The sequence below is a fragment of the Sipha flava genome, unplaced genomic scaffold (genome assembly GCF_003268045.1).
Source record: "Sipha flava isolate LNK unplaced genomic scaffold, YSA_version1 331_pilon_pilon, whole genome shotgun sequence".
In the NCBI taxonomy this organism is placed as follows: Eukaryota; Metazoa; Arthropoda; class Insecta; order Hemiptera; family Aphididae; genus Sipha; species Sipha flava.
Genome location: NW_020273021.1, coordinates 5554 through 27616, shown reverse-complemented (window position 1 = coordinate 27616; position 22063 = coordinate 5554). Strand labels below are relative to the sequence as shown.

Sequence of the window (22063 nt, the reverse complement as noted above, 5' to 3'; positions counted from 1 at the left end):
GCCCTACATTGGGAGTGAGATTTCACACATGTTCTACTTTGTATAATAACACTCACAAGTATTCATGTACACTCTTTAAATGTATTGTTAAAGACCTTTGATCGTTAATAATAAAAGCTTCCGAACAATTAAAAAAAAAAAAATTCAAAACACAATCCCTAGAAACATTTAATGTATTTAATTATTTTAAATTCTTAATTACTTAAAATGTTATACCTTTTTAGAGTCGAAAAACTGCGTTCAGCTGATGCTACAATGATGGGCAATGAACATATAATGGCAAAAATAATTTTAATAGGAAATACAATTTTTTCACATTCACATAGATTTCAAAACATTTTTATGTATATTTTTACCTTAAAGCACTTTACATAAAATTATCGCTAAAATGATTTTTAGTAAGCTATTTGCTCATTCATATTTTTAGTTTTTACACGGCCCAAAAGGGGGGCGATCCATCTACTTTATTTGGACATAGGTAAGAAAAATAAAATAAAGATCTTCGTGTAGGTATACATTAGACATTACTAATATTTTTTCTTTGATTTAGTTTATTACCTTCCATTGTGTGGTATTTTTGAAAATTTACTTACGTACTATTTATGTAAAAAAAAAAGTTCAATGGTGAACATTAAAACTCCTCATGTGTTGTAATTAGGTTGAACTCTTACTCCATGCCTCATCCGTTACTACTGTAATATAATGTGACGCGTTAAGTGTGCGTTTAATTTCAGTCCAATACTATGTGGTAACTGGTACATTGTTTTTCAAAGATGAAATATATTATTCTGTACCTGATTTACAAAAAATATCTATTTTTTTTATGTCTGCAAACTAGGTATATTAAACATTACCTCTTGAGGTGTTTCTAAACTCAAGCAAGTTAATATACCAAACTAAGTATGGGTTACTGAATAAAAATTTGTATACCAGCATGAATCGAATAATAGGTAACTAATGAATAAATCAAAAGTGATGGCACAACAAAAAATATACATGGTAATATATTTATCGCAAAAAAAAAAATCTATGAAAATTACATACATTTTGATGATAAAAATAAGCACATAATATATATACTATACAAGTTGGGAAAAAAATCGTAACATAACAAATTTAATGGCAAGAGCAAAAAAGAATACATGAAAATAATGTATAATTTTTAAGGTTTAGCAAAAAACAATGGTATAGTAAAATGTATTAGCTTAACATTTAGTTTTAATATAAAAGAAATCATACACATACATTTAAGGTGAGAAAAAAATATTGGAATAATATTAAATTGGAAAATGCCATAAAAGTAAAATTTCATAATTTTCTCAATCGCTAAGGAACTAGACACAATTATTTATCTATATAAATATAAAATAATTGTGTAAACAAAACATGTTTACTATAATAATGAAATTAATATAATTGTTTTTTTCCATTTATCTACACACTACAAATATAAAAGTCTCAAATTTGAATAAAACTATCAATAAGTCAAACAAAAGACACCATTTAATATATATTTTATAAATTGTATCACAATCAATTAATTGTAATCCATAAGTATAAGTGTGACAGTGTTTTAAATTTCATACGGATTTTTATAAGCCCAGTAAATACTAAAAATAAAACAAATCAACATGAATATGTAATTTTTGCATTATTTCAATACACAAATATTAACACAAAACATAATACATGTAACACGATAAACAAACATTTATTACACTAAAATTAATTATAAAATCAATTCATGAATGTTAAGCTAATAATTACCTCATAAAAAATTATATAAACAATTAATAGTAAAGCCGCGAGGATCTTTTATTTTATTTACTTTCAGAAAGGCAATTTGTTGAAAATACAACTCTAGCACTTGAAAATCAAATTCCTTTTTTAGTTTATTTAAAGATAATTTGATTAATGTGACATCATTTTAAAAACTAAACAACATTTATTTAAATATATGAATGCATTCCTCGTCTCAAATAACTATGAAGTTGTAAGTATGTTAATAAATAGTAAACACAGAATATAATAATTTAATTGCATGTGTATGTATTACATATTAAAATACATGTAATATATTAATAAGTTTAATAGACATATTTGTCTTGGAATGGTTAAAAGATATATCACTAGAAGTATAAAATCTACAAACATTAGACAATTTTTTTACGTATAGACAAATAAAAAGTACGGCATTAGTAACTATTATACACGTGTCTGTGCGTACGTACATTTTAACAATAATTGTTTTATATCACTATTAAAAATGGTTTGTTTTCTATATAATTATTTACAAATATTGTTAAAAATTTGTTTATATAAGAACAAATGTTCATAATCTCTGAATAATACATAAAACACACAATTAAATACAATTTATAATACATAAGAATAAAATAAATAAATAATAACACATTTAAATAAATTATAGTTTTGTACGATTTCCGTTTTTTTTTTTGCTTATACATATTTAAATGTACTGAAATTAAAAAACTTATATTGTTTTTTGGTTTAAAAATCATAAATATACAGAATTTATATATATATGATCACTGATTATTAATATTTATATTATAATCAATAATGCACTATATATTTTTTCCTGATAAGATTTATGCTAAAAATCTTTAATAATTACATTAAAAACACTTATAAAAACATTTAACAGTAGCAATGGAATTTGTGCAATGCTTTTAAAATAATTTTCTTTTATTAACTTATATGTTTCGCAAACTTATATTTCTATGAAGGATTATGATGGACAATTTCTATTTCATTCAATTTTATTTCATACAAATAATTTTGAAAATTCCTAGGATTCTAATTCAAAAGCCACCCTTAAAACATATATATTTTTTTAATGTTTATGTTTGTGTGTATAAAAAGATATGCCCTCTGTTTCCATAGTAAAAATTCACAAAAATAAAAAAAATTTAAATTTTATGAATAATAATGGCTTGTGTGCTTACAAAAATTAGGTTGCAATAAGAATAACTTAAATAGTAAAAACTTAAAAACTATTGGTGTATTTTAACATGAGCATCATAGTTATATTTGCGCATAAATATTTTCCCACATATGTCACAGCTATATGATGCTTTTTTAACATAATTATGTACTAACATGTGTAGGTCTAGGTTACTTTTACTTAAAAATGACTTGTTGCACAGTGAACACACAAATGGTTTATCTCCTGTATAAGATACATTCATCTCATGTGTTCTTTTGTGTACAATAAGATATGAATTTAATTTAAATGTTCGACCACAAACATCACACGAATGTAATGTTCCATTTTCATGTCCAGATACATGTTCCTTTAGCTTTGACTTGTTTGAAAACTTTTTAGTGCAAATATGACAAGTATAAGATATACGACGTCCAGCATTTTGTTTTTTATGAGCTGCTATGTGACTAACTATTTGAGTACGAAGTTTATACACTTTTCCACAAATTGCACACTCAAATTGTGAATCTGTACCACAATGTATAGCTATATGTTTTTCTAGCCGAGTAGCCTGTTCAAATGATTTATTACAAATTGCACAGCGATGTATTTTATGTTCAGTGTGCATGCGCATGTGTTGTTTCAATTGTAAATGTGTTTTAACCTTGTGAAGGCAAAGTTGACAAACAATCCAATCTGATTGGCCATTTGATTGAGGAATATCTTCATCACAATCAGGCAAGCTGGAATTAGTGCATTGGACTTTTGGATTCTCAGAACATGAAGAAGAACTAGAACTAGAACAAGAACTACTTGATTCACCATCAGAATCAGATGATGATGAAGAAGAACCGGAATTATTTAATTCATCAGCAGGAGGACTTTCTGCAGTCACATCGCCCATCATAACACTGAAAAAAATGTTTAAATTGTTACTATATATGCTATATACATGTACAAAAAATAAAATATAAATCAAATTATTAAATATGTTTCAGTTAACTCCAAACTACATAGAAATATATATTTATTACTTTATATTTAAGAGCAAAAATATAGAAACTAACTATTAAGTTATTTTTTACAGTAAAACTTAGCTACAGAAATATACAAATTTAATTATATGTATCTAAAAAAAATAGTAAGGAATATTTATATTACTATATTGTAATAATATCTATACATGGCGCTCAGTTTCTTATAAAATATATCTTAATAACAAATTAAAACATTGTGTGTTTGTATTTTGTATACGGAAGTACAACATTTTAACATTTAAAAATTCTTGTTAATAAACACTGTTGTTTAGTAAAATAAATAAATTAGTATACATACCTATTTGATCTAAAAGATCCAAAACTACCATTTAACGAAGACTTCAAATTTTTAGCAGCCGTTTTGGATTTAATTTTGTATTTGTCAGATTTTTGATCAATTTTTAAATAGTTTCATCATAAATAGCTGATTAAGTTCATGTACATCATTGTCATGATATACTATATTATTTAATTAATCTGAAATCAGGAAAAAAACAATTTCATACAAATATAAATAAAAATAAGTACTTAAAACCATAATTAAATGTAAATGAGAATTCATAATTAAATTATTTATTTAGCTTCTATCAAATAAAAGATAATGTTGATACTAAATAGTTAAATTTATAAAAATAAACAGTTTATATTATTGAAAAAAAAATGAAGCTTTCATTAAAGATCAGTGATTTCTAATTGTAACTAATACTAATAATTCATATAAATAATGAACTTAGTTGCCAGTGTTTTTGACCAATAAGGAAAACAAATTATTATTAATATTATTATTGTATCTATTCGAAATCATTTAAATTATAAGTAATATTTTATGAATTCGAAATAGTAAAATTAACTTATAACCATACATCGAATACTGTATTCGAAATCGTTCAAATTTTATTAGAACCAGAATTTGAAGAACAAGTACAACTTAAAGTTTTGCAAACAGTATAAAAATGATAAGAGATAAATGGGTATGGCTTTCAACTGGACGCAACATTCGTACAAGAATAGCAATAGATGTATATCCAACTACGGATTCACTTACCTGTACCAATCGAAAGTGTACGGTAACCGAATCGAGTTTAGGACTTGTAAAAATCATAAACCATCTATAGAATAAATAGAAAAAATATACAATACATCGTGGCAAGGGGGTAAACACATCACGACCGACGGTCAAACGAACAACAACAACAACAACAACAACAACAACAATAATAATAATAATAATAAAATACAACGGTAACTCGACGTAAAGTAGTCACCGAGCAAAACGTTACATACAATATACAATGTGTATACAATGCATGTACGGTTCAAGTGGAATATTTTTAATATTGTTGTCGCGATATGGACGAGCAGTCAAAGTTGGGAACGTACCTCATCCGTGCATCGCATGTTTTTCGATATTTATTTTATTTTTTTTCCCGTCCGTTCGGTTGATGGTCACGAGATAAACGTATTCATATCGATGCCCTTAACCGACGTGCGGAGGGACTGTTCGAACAGTGGTCGACGACGTCGCGGCCGGATACCCGCCGGGGACATTGGTCATGACGATCGGGTGCGAGTCGAACTTGCACAAACGACGATGATCGCGGCGACGAGGACACCAATAACGAGAACGATTACAATATTCTTAACAGGTAGCGACGTGAAACGAGACTACAACAAGAATATATTGTGTTATTGTTGTGTACAACACGAGCGGCTCGGGCTCGCGCGCGCACGTATGTGTGTGTTCGTGTACGTGCAGTGCGCGTGCGCGTAAGTCTTCGACCGGAACTCGTTACCAACTTCAGTGCCGTGTTGCCCACGCAGAGCCGAGTGCCGCCGCCTATCTCAGAACGGCTCCAGTCCGACGGAGGTTGAACGTCGTTCTTTCACTCCTCTCGCTCTTTCCCCGCGTACTCTCACCGACTGCCTGTTGACAACGTGCCCGTGATAAGTGCTCGTTCCGACCGTTTTCCGTTCGTTTGCATATGGACACGCAACAGCAGAGTGCAGCCAGTTTTTTGAGAGAACGATTCCTCGCTGTCATCGCAAAACTCGAAGGCAAGTACTATTCGGCCACCCGTCTTGAGGCAAAGCGAATTATTCTCAAACAATAAAATGTAAAATAAAAATTTAAAATCATTTAAATGGTCAACGCTCGTGAATTAATATATTTATAAATAAACGAACAAATAGTATAGAAAAATGTTAAAACAAATGTACCTATTCAAATAAATAAGTACCGCCACCGATTCAAATTTTGTTAACGTATTTTAAAAAATAACTATGATGTAGGCACTACATTTTTATGTATCGGTACAGACATTAGAAATATCTAAAATAACATTAATTCATTTTAGAAGAGTTCGTACATGTATGTAATGAAATAAAGTTATTTTAATAATATTTTTTATAAATAATATCTTAGATCAATTTACATTTTAGATAATAATAAATAATAATGACCAAGGTACTTAATATTTAATAAAAATATTATTAATGTCTAATAAGAACTAATTTTAAACGATCTTTCTTATTTAATTAATTATTACCAGAGTTCAGGACTTATAGCACTTAAAATCATTAAAATAAGCATTTAAAAATATTATAAACACTAAAATAAGCATTTAAAAAATTTAAAATCAAGCAAAAATATTTATTAAAAAAAAAAACTAAAATTCTAACTAAAATATCAAACAAAATAAAAATAAATCTTCACTTTCAAGACTAAGGGTTTTATGGATTTTCTAAGAGATTTTCTGAAAAATAAAATGTAAACTGTTCTCTCTGTTCTTGATCATTCTGACGTTTGACACTCAGTTCTATTTTCAGCGTTGGAATATCTTTGTTAACCCTACAACGATGTCTTGGACGTCAACAAACTACATGACAACGTAGATAAGAATTAATTTTAATTTTAATTCTATCAAAAAACGACTTTTCAGTTGAAAACTATAAAAATGTACAAAAACTGATTTAATAAGCAAATATAATCAGAAAAATTGGAAATAAGCATTTTTTTGAAAAATTGCTGAAATACCTAAGCAAAAAAAAAGCACTTTCAAATTTCATAATTGTATGTGTTATAACTTGAAATACACTTCTATAGAACTTTGTTACATTTTAAGTCAATCCATAAAAATAAGCAAATGCTTAGCTCCTGAGCCCTGATTATTACTATGTAAAATTACCAATTTTTTTCTGTTAATTCCTTCCTGTTTTTTTCATATTCAGTTGTAATTTTATTTACCTTGTTTATAGGTACCTGATGAAGAATTTTTAATTCGAAACTAGTCGTAATTTACAAATTTAATAATACTCCAGACTAATTATTTATTTTAGTTTTTTTACAATATCTACTGTGTTTCTGATAATTGACAGTGAGCATTAATCGATTAATCATGTTTACCACTCTAGATACCCGATTTTCATATCGGTTTAGAGTCATATTTTCATGCAATTTTATAAGTTTTCTAATAGCCAATCAGAATAAGGTCGTAGTCGGAAACAAACATGTGCATGATTAAATGATAAATTTATAATTCCACTTCTTTTGTAATAAATTAAATTTTTATGGTAGAATTAATAGAAATTATAACAAATTTCAATAATATATAGCTATTACTTTTCTAAGCAAGTTTATATATAAAAATAATATATTATAATTTAAATTAAAAAATTTAATATATATATATATATATATAAAAATTAAAAAATCTGATGATTTTTTCTACGATTAATTCTAAAACGTTGGTGTATAGACAATTTAGAAATTTGTTATTCAACTGTACTTTTATTAATTAATAATATAATAGCTACTTACATAGGGTTGTTTTTTAGATTTTGAACCAAAGTATAATAATAGTGTAAGGTATCTGATAAAAATTAGTTAAATTTTTTTTGAAAATTGTAATTTATTTCGTGTAATATTTTAATAAATTGTGTAACTTTGTAGGTAAACCGTTTACTGCAATATTATATGATAATTCCAAAGTGAAAGCTACATTTTTGTCAACAACTGGAGCATATAACCATATTGCTGTTGAAGATCTACACACTCCAATAGGAATTGTTTCTAGTGCTTTGATTAGAACTAAAGATATTCAAAGTCTTCAAGTAGAAATTGGTAATAAATATTATTATATTTTCAAAATCAGTTAAAATATATTTTTTTTTTTTTTTCAGAAATAGAAGATGTCTGATTTGGAATTGTTTGTATCTATAGGACTTTCTGAAGCTAAAGCTAAGGAAACATTAAAAAACAAAAATTTAACTACCAATTTGAAAAATGTCATTAGTGAATTTTTAATAACTAATCAACCATTGGCTAACTATGGAACCTTATTGTACCACTTAGCTTCCAAATTAAAAACCCAGGATTTTAAACATTTGGAATTAATTATTAAATATATATCAGAAAACAAATTAGATACTACTCAAAGAATCGATTGTAGTTTAGAGTTTTTACGTTCATCAATATCTGAAAGTATAGATTTATTAGCGTTGGAAAAATCATGTGGTGTTGGCATTATTGTTACTCCAGAAGAAATAAAAGAAGTTGTTCAATCCATTATAAATGAAAACAAAAATGAACTCTTGGAAAAAAGGTATAAATTTAATATTGGAAATCTTATGCAAGAAGTTAGAAAACAACTGACATGGGCTGATGGTAAAGCAATAAAAAATGAAGTTGACAAACAAATTTTGGGAATTTTAGGTGCTAAAACTGAAGGTGATTTAGCTCCTGTTCAAAAACAGAAAAAAGTAAAAGAAATCAAAGCAGTTGAAAAAAAAGTTCTTGTTTATACACCAATGTCCATTGAAGAAGTAATGACTAAAGTAGATTTCCATAAGCCAGGGGAAAATTTTAAAACTGATGGTTACGTTGTTACAAAAAATACAGAGATGTTATTAGCAAAGCATATTAAAGAAACTGGTGGTAAAATTATTACTAGATTCCCTCCAGAACCCAATGGAATTTTACACGTAGGTCATGCAAAGGCTATCAACATTAATTTTGGGTTCGCTAAAGCTTTTAATGGTGAATGTATTCTTAGGTATGGTTATATTGCTGATACAATTATCTTATTTTTTATCTTATACTCATTTTGTAATTATTTTTAGGTATGACGATACAAATCCTGAGAAAGAAGAAGAAAAGTTTTTTTCTGGCATCAAAGATATGGTAGAATGGTTAGGATATAAACCCTGTAGAATTACGCATTCATCAGATTACTTTGATCAGTTGTACATTTGGGCTATTTCCTTAACAAAAAAAGGTTTAGCCTATGTGTGTCATCAAAAACAGCAAGACATGCAAGGATTCAATCCACCACCATCTCCGTGGCGTAATCGTCCAATAGAAGAAAACTTATCATTACTGAATGATATGAAAAATGGAATATTTGATGAGGGCGAAGCTACATTAAGAATGAAAGTCACACTTGAAGAAGGAAAACAAGATCCAGTTGCTTATCGCATAAAATTTTTGCCTCACCATCGTACCAAAGACAAATGGTGTATATATCCTACCTATGATTATACACATTGCCTTTGTGATTCTATTGAAAATATCACTCATTCTCTATGCACTAAAGAGTTTCAGAATCGCAGATCTACATATTATTGGCTCTGCAATTCCCTAGATCTTTATTGTCCTGTACAATGGGAGTATGGTAGACTCAATATGAACTACACAGTGGTATCTAAACGAAAAATTGGCAAATTAATTGAAAACAAAATTGTTAGTGATTGGGATGATCCAAGACTATTTACTTTAACTGCACTGCGACGTAGAGGTTTTCCTGCAAAGTCTATTAATTCATTTTGTGCTCGTATGGGTGTAACTGGTGCTCAAGCTATAGTTGATCCTCAAATGTTGGAATCAGAAGTTCAAGATTATTTGAATCTTACAGCTTCCAGAACCATGGTAGCATTAGAGCCTTTAAAAATTATAATTACTAATTTTGAAAGCTTGAATAAGGAAAACTCGTTAAGTGTTCCTGATTTTCCTAGTGATCCAGATAGAGGCTGGCACGATATTGCGTTTTCATCAGTGTTGTACATTGAATCCAGTGATTTTAGCCTGAATGCAGATAAAGATTATCGTCGCCTAACAGTTGATCAACCAGTTGGTTTACGATATGCAGGAATTGTAATCAAAGTAGTTAAAGTAAAAACTGTTGGGACAACAATAGAAGAAATTCATGTTGAGGCAGCAGATGTCAAAACAGCACCAAAACCAAAAGCATTTATTCATTGGGTTTCAAATCCAATTGAGATAGAAGTAAGATTATATGACCGTTTATTTATGCATAAAAATCCAGAAGATGTCAATCAAGTGCCAGATGGTTATCTTAGTGATATCAATCCAAATTCATTAAGAATAGTCAATGCTTATGCTGATAAAATGATATTGAAATCACCTGTGCTAACAAATTATCAATTTGAAAGGTTAGGATATTTTTGTGTCGATTTTGATTCTAATGATACTAAATTAGTGTTTAATAGAACAATTTCATTGAAAGATGGTTCTTCTAAATGATTTTGTTGTTAATTCAGTTTGAAATAAATCTATATTTGGTCAATTATTTTTTAATGTTTATGTTTGATCAAATTGTACTTATAAAAAAATTATATTTATATACAAAATATATTTTAATGAGCTTATAACTTCATTGTTTGGCAGTTAAATAATTTTATCTATTATTTTAACATCATATCAATAAAAGTCCATACTTATTAATAAAAACTATATGCGTAATTTAACACCTCTACCAAATTTACTTTATGTTTAAATTAAGGATTTTCTTGAAATATAAAAAAAAGTAAAATAAAAATACTGTTGATAATATATATTATTTTGAGTAACTATTCTTGTGTTATGGTGAATGAGAATATGCATATTATTTTCTCTGTGAAATAAAAAAAAATTAAATTAATAATAACTGATAATAATATAATAATAATTTAATTACATTTCGTTTTAAAAGTAACAGAAATCATAAACTTCATATATGTATGAAATATGTTGAGAGATTTACTCAAATACATTTAAAAAAGATTTTGATAAGAATTAGAATTAATCAAATTATTATATAGTTTTGATATGCTGTAATGTTGAGTTAAATGTCAAAGTCAATGTAGCCCTTATTTTTAGATTAAATTATTCATCTTTATTGAGCATTTTTTAATTTTCAATACTTTTTATGTTAAACATGATGATTCGTTTGTGTATAATATGTGGTAAAATGGAATAATAATAATTTTATTAGACTTTAATGTGTATACTAATATATTATGAATTGCATATTATAATTAGTTATATATAAATATGTGTTGAAGAAACATTAAAAGTGATGTCGATTACGTTGTCTAAGACTTAGGTATAATTATAACATATTATCATAGGTATGGAAATAGTAAATTTATTAACATAACTATGTCAATAAATAAATACCTATGTAACTCATTGCGAGTTAAATTCACTGATTGAAACTTGCGATTACAATTAATTGAATATAATAGTAGCTAGTGAACTTAGTAGTTAGTAATTAGTAGTCGCAATAATTACCACGAGGAAATAAAAACGAGAATTAAAGCTGGAAACAAGTGTTATTTCGCGCTACAGAAAACCTTTAAGTACAAATTATTATCAAAGAAATCAAAAATGTGATTATACAAGGTTTTAGTAAGACCACTAATTCTATACGCATGCGAAACGTGGCCAACGTCAAAAGAGGACGAAAGAAAACTGGCAGTCCTTGAAAGGAAATTCCTACGACGCATTTTTGGTCCTAAAAAAAATGACCAAACAGGTGAATATGAAATAAAATCCAATAAGGAAATTAAAGACCTGTGGGGAGAAGAAGACATAATACAAACACTTAAAGGAAGGAAATTGAGCTGGCTTGGACACGTATGGAGGGCCAATGGCATAATGAAGGATGCGCTTAACTGGAAACCAGAAGGCAAAAGACCGCTGGCAGACCGAAGAAAAGGTGGATAGACGAGCCCAACCAGAATTTCCAAATACTAGGGGTTGAAAACCCGGAGGAGTAGGCGAGTGATACAGAGAAATGGAGGAGGCTGTGTAGAGCAGTGATGAGTCTTAACGGCCTTTAAAAGCTGAAGAAGAAGTGTAGTATAAAACTATTTGATTTAGTCAAGACAAATTAGTTTCTCAGTTTTAGATTCTTGCAATTTTGCTCCAAGTAAAATATTTCTAAACAGTAAACTTTCTAAAGGTACCACTAATAACAAAAAAATTATAATAAATCTTATAAACAAACTCAATTTAATTAGATGTACCCATTGGTAATAGTTTATGTTGTAACTTACTATATTGCAATAATACGCATACTTTGATGCAGAACCAGTCCAATTCTATATGACATTGGCGCACGAGGGGGGAGGGGGGGTTAAGGAGTTGTAAACCCCCCCCCCCCCGAAATTTTCTCCGATGTCTAGGTTAAAATTTACAAATTTTACAAGTTTGAAATATGAAGAGCTAGTATTGAATACCTAGTATCATTGATTATAGAATAGTCTATTCTATTATCAATGCTATTATTTAAGTAAAAATATATTAAGGATTTGCATAATTTTGTTAATTGTAAAATGTGTTATATTTTTAACTTAAACCCCCTCCACCGAAAAAAAATCCTGTGTGCGTCACTACTATATGGTGAATGACTTCGATGACGAATAAAACAAATTTTTGTTAATGGTAAAAATGCATTTTAACAATATTTCAAGAAATAAAGGGAAGTTGGATATGGTGATTTGATGTCCTTCGTAGTCTCTGGTACGGAAGAATACAGAACAATATAGGTATACTTTAACACTATACCGACAGTGAAATAATAATTAGATTATGATGTACTTAAATACCGTAAAATGGGGTGAATAGGAATGGTTTTAACAGTTTTTTTAAGATAGTACACGCAATTTTCATAGAATCCATATTCTGAAAACTGTTAAAGAAAATCCACATAGACATGATTATATTTAGAATCAATTATACAATTTAAGTTCAATAGTTATTTTTATATATTTTTGCAAAAACGTATTCCTATTCACCCGGCAATGGGGTGAATAGGAACACAGTTAAGAAATTATTGATAATCCTTTTATAAAGTAAGACGGGTGAATAGGAACTTAATTTATATTTAAAAAAAAACGTATTAACATTATATAAAATATTAGGTGTTATAATAAAATATAAAACAATTAATTGTAATAGATATAGTAAAAAAAGAAAATAAAAAAAAGTCATTCCTTTGTGAAATCAGTCTTGTTTATAATTTGAGCTTAAAATAAAATTAAAATTACGAGTATAAAATAGTTAATAGGTACTTTTAACCATTTATTGTAGTTCACTTTAAACTTCATGTCCCCCCGTTTTTGACGTTTAGGATGCTTTACTATGCCTATTATGTTTTGAATGTATAACCAACATAGGTCTTCTTTTTCAGGAAAAATAAAAATCTTTCCAAAATCTAATTTTGTAGAGCGATATTTTAAAAAAGACCCATAGACTTTTTTTTCTTTTAGCTTTAAAATATTTCCAATAAATTTAATATTCTTTAATGAACATTGTTTTAATTCTGAAAAATGTTTAAAGTCACCAACAAGCCATTCATTAACATTAAGTTTACTAAATGAATAACACCTATTAGGTTTGTAGCATTGCTTAATAACTCAGTCGTTTGTGATTCGTTGTCTTCATCTGATCTATTCCAATCTGATTCTATGTGCATTACATCATATTCATCGTTTAAACAATTATTTTCGTCATTACTTAAAACAATTTCGTCTTCGTCCGTTTCATTATCACCTCTAGTACTTTCATCACTGTTCTCTTTTAATTTAATACTCTGGCCAGATTGAATATCAAGTCGCTAACGTTTTTTTCTTGTCTTTTGTTGATTAGAGGAAGAGTATCGCATTTCTTTAAGAACTGATACCAATGAATCATTAATTATTTCGCCATCAGAATTAGTTCAATTAGGTCCATCTTCAGGTACCCAACATATTTAAAACCGAATCCCTATTCATGGATATAATTCCGCATTTGTTAAACCTAAATTGTATATTTACAATCTGTTTTTCTCTAATTGCACCCATTAAATTGTTCAAAAGTTTCTTTTGGGACTCATGACTCCTTACCAGGCGCGTACTAAGTCCATTTTCCCTACCGTGAAACTGGATATAATTACGGCACACTTAATATAAATACCAATAGAAATGAGTTTCATGTATACCTATCTATATCAATAGCCAGGTTGTCTACCCATTTCTTACACAAAACTATAAAATAACTATAAATATATATATATAATAATAATACAATACCTTTTCTTCGTTTATAGACTATGTATAAGGTAAAGAGAGGTATTTTCGTGGAATAGGCATTTTCGTGAAATTATTTGTTAAACGCATAACATAATTCCCTATTATTTAAAATGACTATTTTTAAGGATCGATGTAATTTTCTAGTCGATCGTGTAATAGGGTATCACATTATACGTTCAACAAATAATATCGTAAAATTGCCTATGTCACGGAAATACTTTACTTCACCCTATTTAAAATTTAAACATACGGTACAAACGGTAATACTAAGTGTTGATTATTCCTCGTTTCATTTCTCACACAAAAAAATGATTTTTTCAAAACACTCTAGATAATTTATCTTAGATAACCATTTTATTTAAAAAGACGGATAAAAAGATACTTCAAATTATTATTATCTAGATAAGATAAAAAGATTAATGTTTTTATCTAGATAAATCATCTAGATAATGTACAACACTGGTTATTTATTTTTTCTTATCAAATAAAACATGTTAATTTAACCATTTTATACAGTATATTATATTACGTTTCAAAAAAAAAAATTAATTGAAATTCTTTGTGTTAAATGTTGACGACCATTGGAATGTAAATTTTTGCATATGAAAAAGCACTAATAATAAACTTAAAAGCCTTAATTTTAACAAAAATTATAATACTCAAAATAACTTAGGTATATCAATAACGATGATTCAAGATCAATTTTTTCTTTTTGTGAATGTGCGTTATTATGGTGACGGTACATAATTGTTATTTTAAGAGAGAACGGAAATGTTTGACGAGATCGGAAGAATCTTTCAAGACTATTATTTCAATATATATCATTATCTTACTATTTTTTGTGTATTATTATAGGCTTCGAAAACGTTTGCAGAGCATTCAATTTTCCACGATAATCTTGAAAAATTCCAAAACCAGCTCCCTTACTTATAGGATCGTCCGCTGTTGAATTACTTTCATCCCAAAAAATAATTTCATCAGCCATTCAAAGTTCTCGTTACACTCGTAAGTACTATACAAACGTAGAAATCGAAATGATAAACACAAAGGTAATCGAAATTAAAACATGACTCTCTAGGAATAACATATTTGTCACACCTGTACTGAAAGTTTGGTTATCGACCATAGAAAAGTATACTAACAAAGTATACTAACAACTATACCACGGTCGAAGCGTTGGAATGTCACGTTTACCCGTCCAGCGGACGGTAAGATGGGAATCCCATAGAGGCGGGCGGTAAAATGGAAATCCCTATAACACCGTGTAGTAAAGTGGAAATTTCCAAGAGCGCTGGCCCCGTATTTCCAGCGCAACCAGAAACCTAAGTGTATACCACGGTCCGTACAAAACATAAACTTTCGGTTAAACCTTAAATACATATCACGACCTCCTTGCACGACGCATAAACATTTAAACATATTTAGTTTTCACTGTTCCCACACAAGTGCGTTGGACGTTACGGGTAAATTTGTTTTGAGCGGTTTATATAATAATTCGAATTTGAAAATGAGATCGTTCGTGAAGTGTCACGTCGCCGTTCAAATGATAGCATTTCGTGTTAACTGGAGCACTCGATGTGATGTTCGAGAATTTTCGATCGGCGCGTCATCGGCCCGTGGACGCCATTACTGACGGGACTTTTTTCCGCCGACACTTCCTCTGCGAACGTCCGACTCGTCGTTTTTCCTGTGCCACCGGCCGTGTGTTTTTATGGTTGCGGCATAGCACGGCGGAGTCGCCATCTCCGGGGACAACTTCGTGTGTGACGACTGTTCGAACCGTAGCGCTGTGACCCGTGTTCGAGAAATTTTCCTTCGGTTATCGGTCGTGCGCGGAGAAGCCAGGTTATTATAAATCGACACCGACGCAGCTGATCAACCGATTCTTCTGCCGGTTGTGGCGTTCGTCGCACGTGTGAACACGGTCGCGTGGGCACAACCACTCGAACGCCAGATCGTCCAAGGTACCTTCCGTTGTATTTGTTAAAAATATTATATTTATTTTTATACGATTTGTCTTGTTATATTATTACAAAGTGTTTGGAACAAATGTGATTTTATTTTTATTCTTAGATTTATCATATTTATTATTACTTTTTTTGTTAATATTACTGTGACGCTTTTGGCCCGTTTATTCTGGCATTTGTTATAGTTTCATTAATTATCCTAGTTAAGTGTTCTTTTTTATTGCAAACGACGCGAGTACGTCACACAATCGAACCAGTGATGATTTGACTGCGAAGTGCGCAAATAAGCATAAAATACGAAAGATTACAGTCAGTACAGGAGTTGTAGTGAACCATTAAATTCACCATATATGGTTAAAGCGGCAAATACTGTTGCACTAAATCTATTGCCTGAAAAATCAAAAGAAAGATATACAACGTCTTATGAAAAACTTTTAAAATTCAGAAAAATAAATAAAACCAAATCGTTGTCGGAAAATGTGTTTCTTACACATTTTAACAAATTATCTATAAAAATTAAACCGTCAACTCTGTGGTCTATTTATTCAATGCTTAAAATCATGAAAAATATGAAACATAATATTAACGTTGGTACTTATTTAAAATTATAAGTTTTTTCAAAAAGAAAATCGTGTGGATTAAAAGTAAAAATTTTAAAGTTTTGACTTCAACCGATATAAAAAATTCATTGACGAAGCTCCTGATATTCATTATCTAGTAAAAAGGTAGGTGAGATAAAATTGTTTTGTATATATTAGCTACTGGATAAAGATCCGTTTATTTAATACGATATATGTAATATTCATTAGTAAAATATATATTTCACATTAAAATTCTCTACTCAAAAACAAATTGTTCACGATCATTTACTATTTACGGGAGTTATATGATATTTGTAAGAAATACATGGATTTATGGCCCACAAATGTAACGTCAAATAGATTTTTTTTTAATTATAAAAACGGTAATGCATCAAGCAGGTTATTGGAAAAAACAAAATTGAAAATATGCCTAAAGAGATTGCAATATATTTAAATTTACTGTATTCCCGAGCTGATGCAGGTCATTTTTTCCGCCGAACTTCAGCTACATTACTTACCGATTCTGCTGGTGATGTTACAACTAGTGATGGGAATAATCAAATAGAATAATGGAATTAATGGTAACGGACATATTTACCAAAAGCAAATCAATTAAATTATTCCAAAAATTGCGCGTTTTACTCATTTCCCATTGGGTACTAAATTAAGAAGTCGACTGTCCATCAGCATTGTATTGTAATTGTTAAAAATAATAAAATTACTGAATTTAACTGAAACTGCAGGTACCTATTTGGTAAGGGGCCCAGGTCTTATGATTTTTGAGAGGGCCTACCGGGATTTTCCCGGAATCGCAGTGGGCCAGTACGCACCTGCTCCTTACTACCAATTCCATACTTCCATGTTGTTAAAATTTTACGCCAAGCTATTTTTAACGGACGAAAAAAAGCGACGTCCAGTGTTTGTGTAATATGAGTTGAATTAGGTGGTAGAAACACAATCTCTACATTATATTTTCAACCCATTCTTATTCCTTCTATTATTTAATGAGTAGATAGTTGTCGCCTATTAAGACTTTTTTCCCCGGCTTATTTTTAACAAATGGTATCGCAATTTTAATAAGCCTATCTTCAAATCACGTTGAATCAAACCACCCCGATTTACTACGGTAATATCGTGATTTTGGAGGATCGTCAATAATCCACGAGTCGTACAAATGCAATGCTTTATACACTCTATATGGTGGGATGAGTTCCCCGTCTTCAGTACAAGCAAATTTTATAGAAGTGGATGCTTTGCTCGAGTTCATAACTCTTTCCGGATACTTACAGCCTCTTTTAGTAATAACTTTTGCTCTTCCAGGATTATCGCTAAGATTTGTTTCATAATAGTTTATGATGTTTTCGGCACGTCACTCAATGATTTTTCAAGATTATCAAAATACAAATTTATAAATTTTCTCGAAACTTGTGCTCGGGCCCGTTTAATATTCTTACATAACCTTTGACTTAACATTTGTCTGTTACGCTTGAGAAATGACATTGCAAATTCGGGTCCGGGCATATTATTTTTAAATTTTTGAACAATTTTCCCTTTCCTATCTAAATAAAATGTTACTATATAACTTAAGTAACGTTTAGAGCAGGGGTCGGCAACCCGCGGCCAGCGAAGCTATTATTTATGGCCCGCAGAAAGGTGGTTAATTTTTGTGTTTTATTTTAGTTAAATAAAATTTTTCATACAATTTTCAATACTATTCAATTATTTTTTCTTTATAAATAAAATCTAATCTAATCTAATCTAATCTAATCGTTAATAGTTTATGTTTATTCTATATAGTTATAAAGTCAGTTTAATCTATAAAGTTGTTATTGTTATCTAATCGGAGCTGAAGATAATGATGGCTGCACTACTCAGTCATAGGATAATTAAATATACTTATATATATTCAAAAATTAAAATTTTAAATATTTTTAATCTATGTATTTAATACATAAGTATCTAATATATTTAATCTATGATCATAGGTACTTTGCATTTGTATCAATTAGTATTACACCGTGATTACGCCCGTACATGTGACTGTTTGCGTTTGTAATAGTTTCATTTTACAAGTAAATCCAAACATTATGGCGACTAAAAAAAGAAAAGTTTGTGATGAACATCGTTTTTTTAATAATTCTTGGGTTGATTTATACTTTTTCGTCAAAAAAAAAGGTAAGCCATTATGTTTAATTTGTCAAAAAATTAAATTTTTTCTTATAAGCAATTTTTTCTAGTAACATTAGTATTTTTACACTCATATTTATATGTAAAATAATCAAATTTAATAGCAATACAATTATTAGTATATATCATATGCAATTTTTTTTTTTTAATGTGGCCCTTGATAAACGTTTGAAAAAAAATATGGTCCGCGTGGTTCAAAAGGATGCCGACCTCTGGTTTAGAGGATATCCCCACGAAGAGCAAGTTATTAATTGTTCGACTATTAATTTTCTACTATTAATTTTTCTATAGTGCATTTACTACCTTGTTTTTTTTAAATATTTAACTGGATTAGCTTTTCTAAATGTATTATGTTTATGTAACACAGTAGTTAGAATATTATGTTTATTAGAACACTTAAAAAAACAAAAAAAACACTTAAAACACTTAACTCAATACGTTAGTCCTGCATCAATCTGTTCTTTAGTATACTTTGTAAACGGCTTTTGACGTGCAGTTACAGTATATGTTCGAGACATATTGTAAAATTGTAAGAAATATAGAATTATATTATGGTCTCCGATTGGGCACTTACATTCACATTCAGCGCATGCCGCACTTATGCTAACGTCACCTGTGTTAATATTTGTACAATTTATAGTATTTATACATTTTATCTTATATATTTAATATTTAAATTAATTTTAAAATGGCATCTCTCAGTGGATGTGCCAAAAGAAAACTAAAATTACAAAGAGAAGAGCAAAATTATAAAATATGGTATGATTAGGTTATATACTATATTAAGAATTAAGACCTTTAATTCCATTCTTGTAAAAAAATAACTATATTTTTTTAGTAATTAATATGTAATAAAGTAATTATATTTAATAACTCCAGTCTCCATTACAACTATTTATTTGCTCTACTACCTACCTACCATATACATTAGGACATAATATAATTTATACTCAAATGTAAAGAATTTATAAAACTATGATAATAATAAATACCATAAAAATATTTTAATTTGTTATGAACTTTTTGGATCTTTATTTATGTATCGTTTCTTTAAAAAAAATGTATTACGATATACTTACGTTGAATAGTCTATGAGAATCTGATAAAGTTTTTTTGAAATACAAAAATGATAAAATTTGTCACATGGCATAAGGCATAATAATTGGAAGTAAAATAAATTTTATCAATAACGAGTACTATCAAAGTGGTCCAAACGACATTAGTGACAAACTAAAATTTTTACAATCACAATAAGTTGAAAACTCAAGTTATTGCGGTACTTGATAACATTTTTTTCTAAGTTTGTTCCTATTCACCTCTATGTTCATATTCACACCATTTTACGATACATATAATACCTATAGGGAGTATGTATAGGCCTAACCTATACTACCTATAAGACATAGAAATTATAGTATTTATAGTGTTGAATTCATCTTAAAGTGCATATTTTATTTGGTATATTGTGAACCAAACTTTAAATAATTTAAATGAAATTATAGTACCTATTGTGTTTTTCTTTGAAGCTTATTAAAAAAAAAAAAACAATGACTAAACGCAGGTATTAATATTTTCTGCTAACCTCCCTACTGAATAATTTTCTATAACTATCCATCATCCGTCAAATTTATTATCACTGAAATAACATATTTGTACAAATAAGTTGTTGAGGGTGAAATTTTTTTGTCAAATCGTTTCGCAGTTCGAATACTGGAGTCGAGGAGTACTTAGAAAGTAGTGGGACCAATATTTTGTATAGGTCACTGAACAGAAGTATAGTAGTCGTATTATACGTATGAATTGAAATGAATAATAGCATTCGAAAACGTTAGCGAAGCGAAAGTTATATATTATCCTTATAGAATTTCGAATATAGAAACAATATACATTGTTTATATTAATGGTGTAAAATGATGCATTTCAAATAAGTTCAAATATATGTGATTTAAGAGATATTTTGTATTCATTATTAAAACAATGAAAATGAAATTTTTTCAGTTTCAATGTGAACCATGTTTAAATTTATATAGGTACGCGATATTCGTAATTTAATATTTTAAAACCATTAGAGTCACAAGCGCATCAACGCGTTAAGAAATGTAACGTTTCGAGGCAATCACGAAACGCCCACCCCCTTGGGGCAGGGACGAACACGGATGTAATAATCTAATATCTAACGTAACCAGGTAGATCGTAGGATCTTGATTTTATTTAACATAAATTATAAATAACAATATTCAGTGGCCCAGTCGAGCCGTTCGTCGTGTAACAGTGGTCAGTTTATAATGTAAACATCAATACACATATGAACCGTAAACATTGCCGTTATCAAATACAAATGACATTAAACAAATGTGGGTATTTGTTTTCAAATTTATTTCCGCGGAATTTGGCAATCGTAAATGTCGTCGCTTAAAAAATACTTTCCATTCCGTCTGAGTTACCTGTTGTTCGTTTTTCTCGTCTAAAAACAAGTCTTTGTTCTTGTTTAGATCTTTATACGCGCGTACGATGATACATATTAGCAGTAGCAGTGCGTGAATAAAATTTACGAAGAAATTTAATTTTTGTATAACTATTGGTTATTATTAAATTTTTGATATCAAATTATTTTGCTTCATTCTAAGTTTTTAATTTAAATTAGATACTGAAAATTTGATTGATCATAGTTTCTTGTATACAATATTGTAATAGGTTTATATATTAGGTATATATTAGGTATATAAATTTTAAATTCAAACTTTAATTTAATTTAATTTTCAAACTTTAACTTTAATTAATATTTATTTTATTGGTATAGATTTCATAGATATAAATTAAAACTGATAAAATAACAAACAGATGAATATAAATATTAATATGATTAATATTAATATTAATCTGAAATGGCATGTTTAATACGAATTTTTCCCAAAAGATGAAATTGTTCTTGATTTTTCAAATATGTTTTCGAAATAGCATGTTTTTCTGCTTTTATTATTATATTTTTTGTAG

The 22063-nt window shown here is 28.7% G+C and overlaps 2 protein-coding genes across 4 annotated transcripts; one reads left to right on the top strand and one right to left on the bottom strand.

The window, feature by feature from the left end:
* Positions 1-2590: 2590 nt before the first annotated feature.
* On the bottom strand, positions 2591-5970 carry LOC112687098 (zinc finger protein 271-like). Of its 2 annotated transcripts, XM_025559649.1 has the most exons (4): positions 5365-5970; positions 5030-5093; positions 4283-4461; positions 2591-3858 (listed from the first exon to the last, which is right to left on the bottom strand). In XM_025559649.1, the coding sequence occupies exon 4, from the start codon at positions 3852-3854 to the stop codon at positions 3018-3020; it is 837 nt and encodes a 278-aa protein (XP_025415434.1). In that variant the 5' UTR covers positions 3855-3858; positions 4283-4461; positions 5030-5093; positions 5365-5970; the 3' UTR covers positions 2591-3017. The 2 variants fall into 2 exon arrangements, with proteins under 2 accessions (XP_025415434.1, XP_025415433.1); XM_025559648.1 differs by lacking the exon at positions 5030-5093.
* A 2043-nt stretch (positions 5971-8013) lies between these two features.
* Positions 8014-10565, top strand: LOC112687097 (probable glutamine--tRNA ligase). 2 transcript variants are annotated; one of them, XM_025559647.1, is made up of 3 exons: positions 8014-8104; positions 8164-9035; positions 9103-10565. In XM_025559647.1, exons 2-3 carry the CDS (start codon positions 8173-8175, stop codon positions 10520-10522), a joined length of 2283 nt encoding a protein of 760 aa, XP_025415432.1. In that variant the 5' UTR covers positions 8014-8104; positions 8164-8172; the 3' UTR covers positions 10523-10565. The 2 variants fall into 2 exon arrangements, with proteins under 2 accessions (XP_025415432.1, XP_025415431.1); XM_025559646.1 differs by lacking the exon at positions 8014-8104 and having other exon boundaries at positions 8152-9035.
* The last annotated feature ends 11498 nt before the right edge of the window (positions 10566-22063 follow it).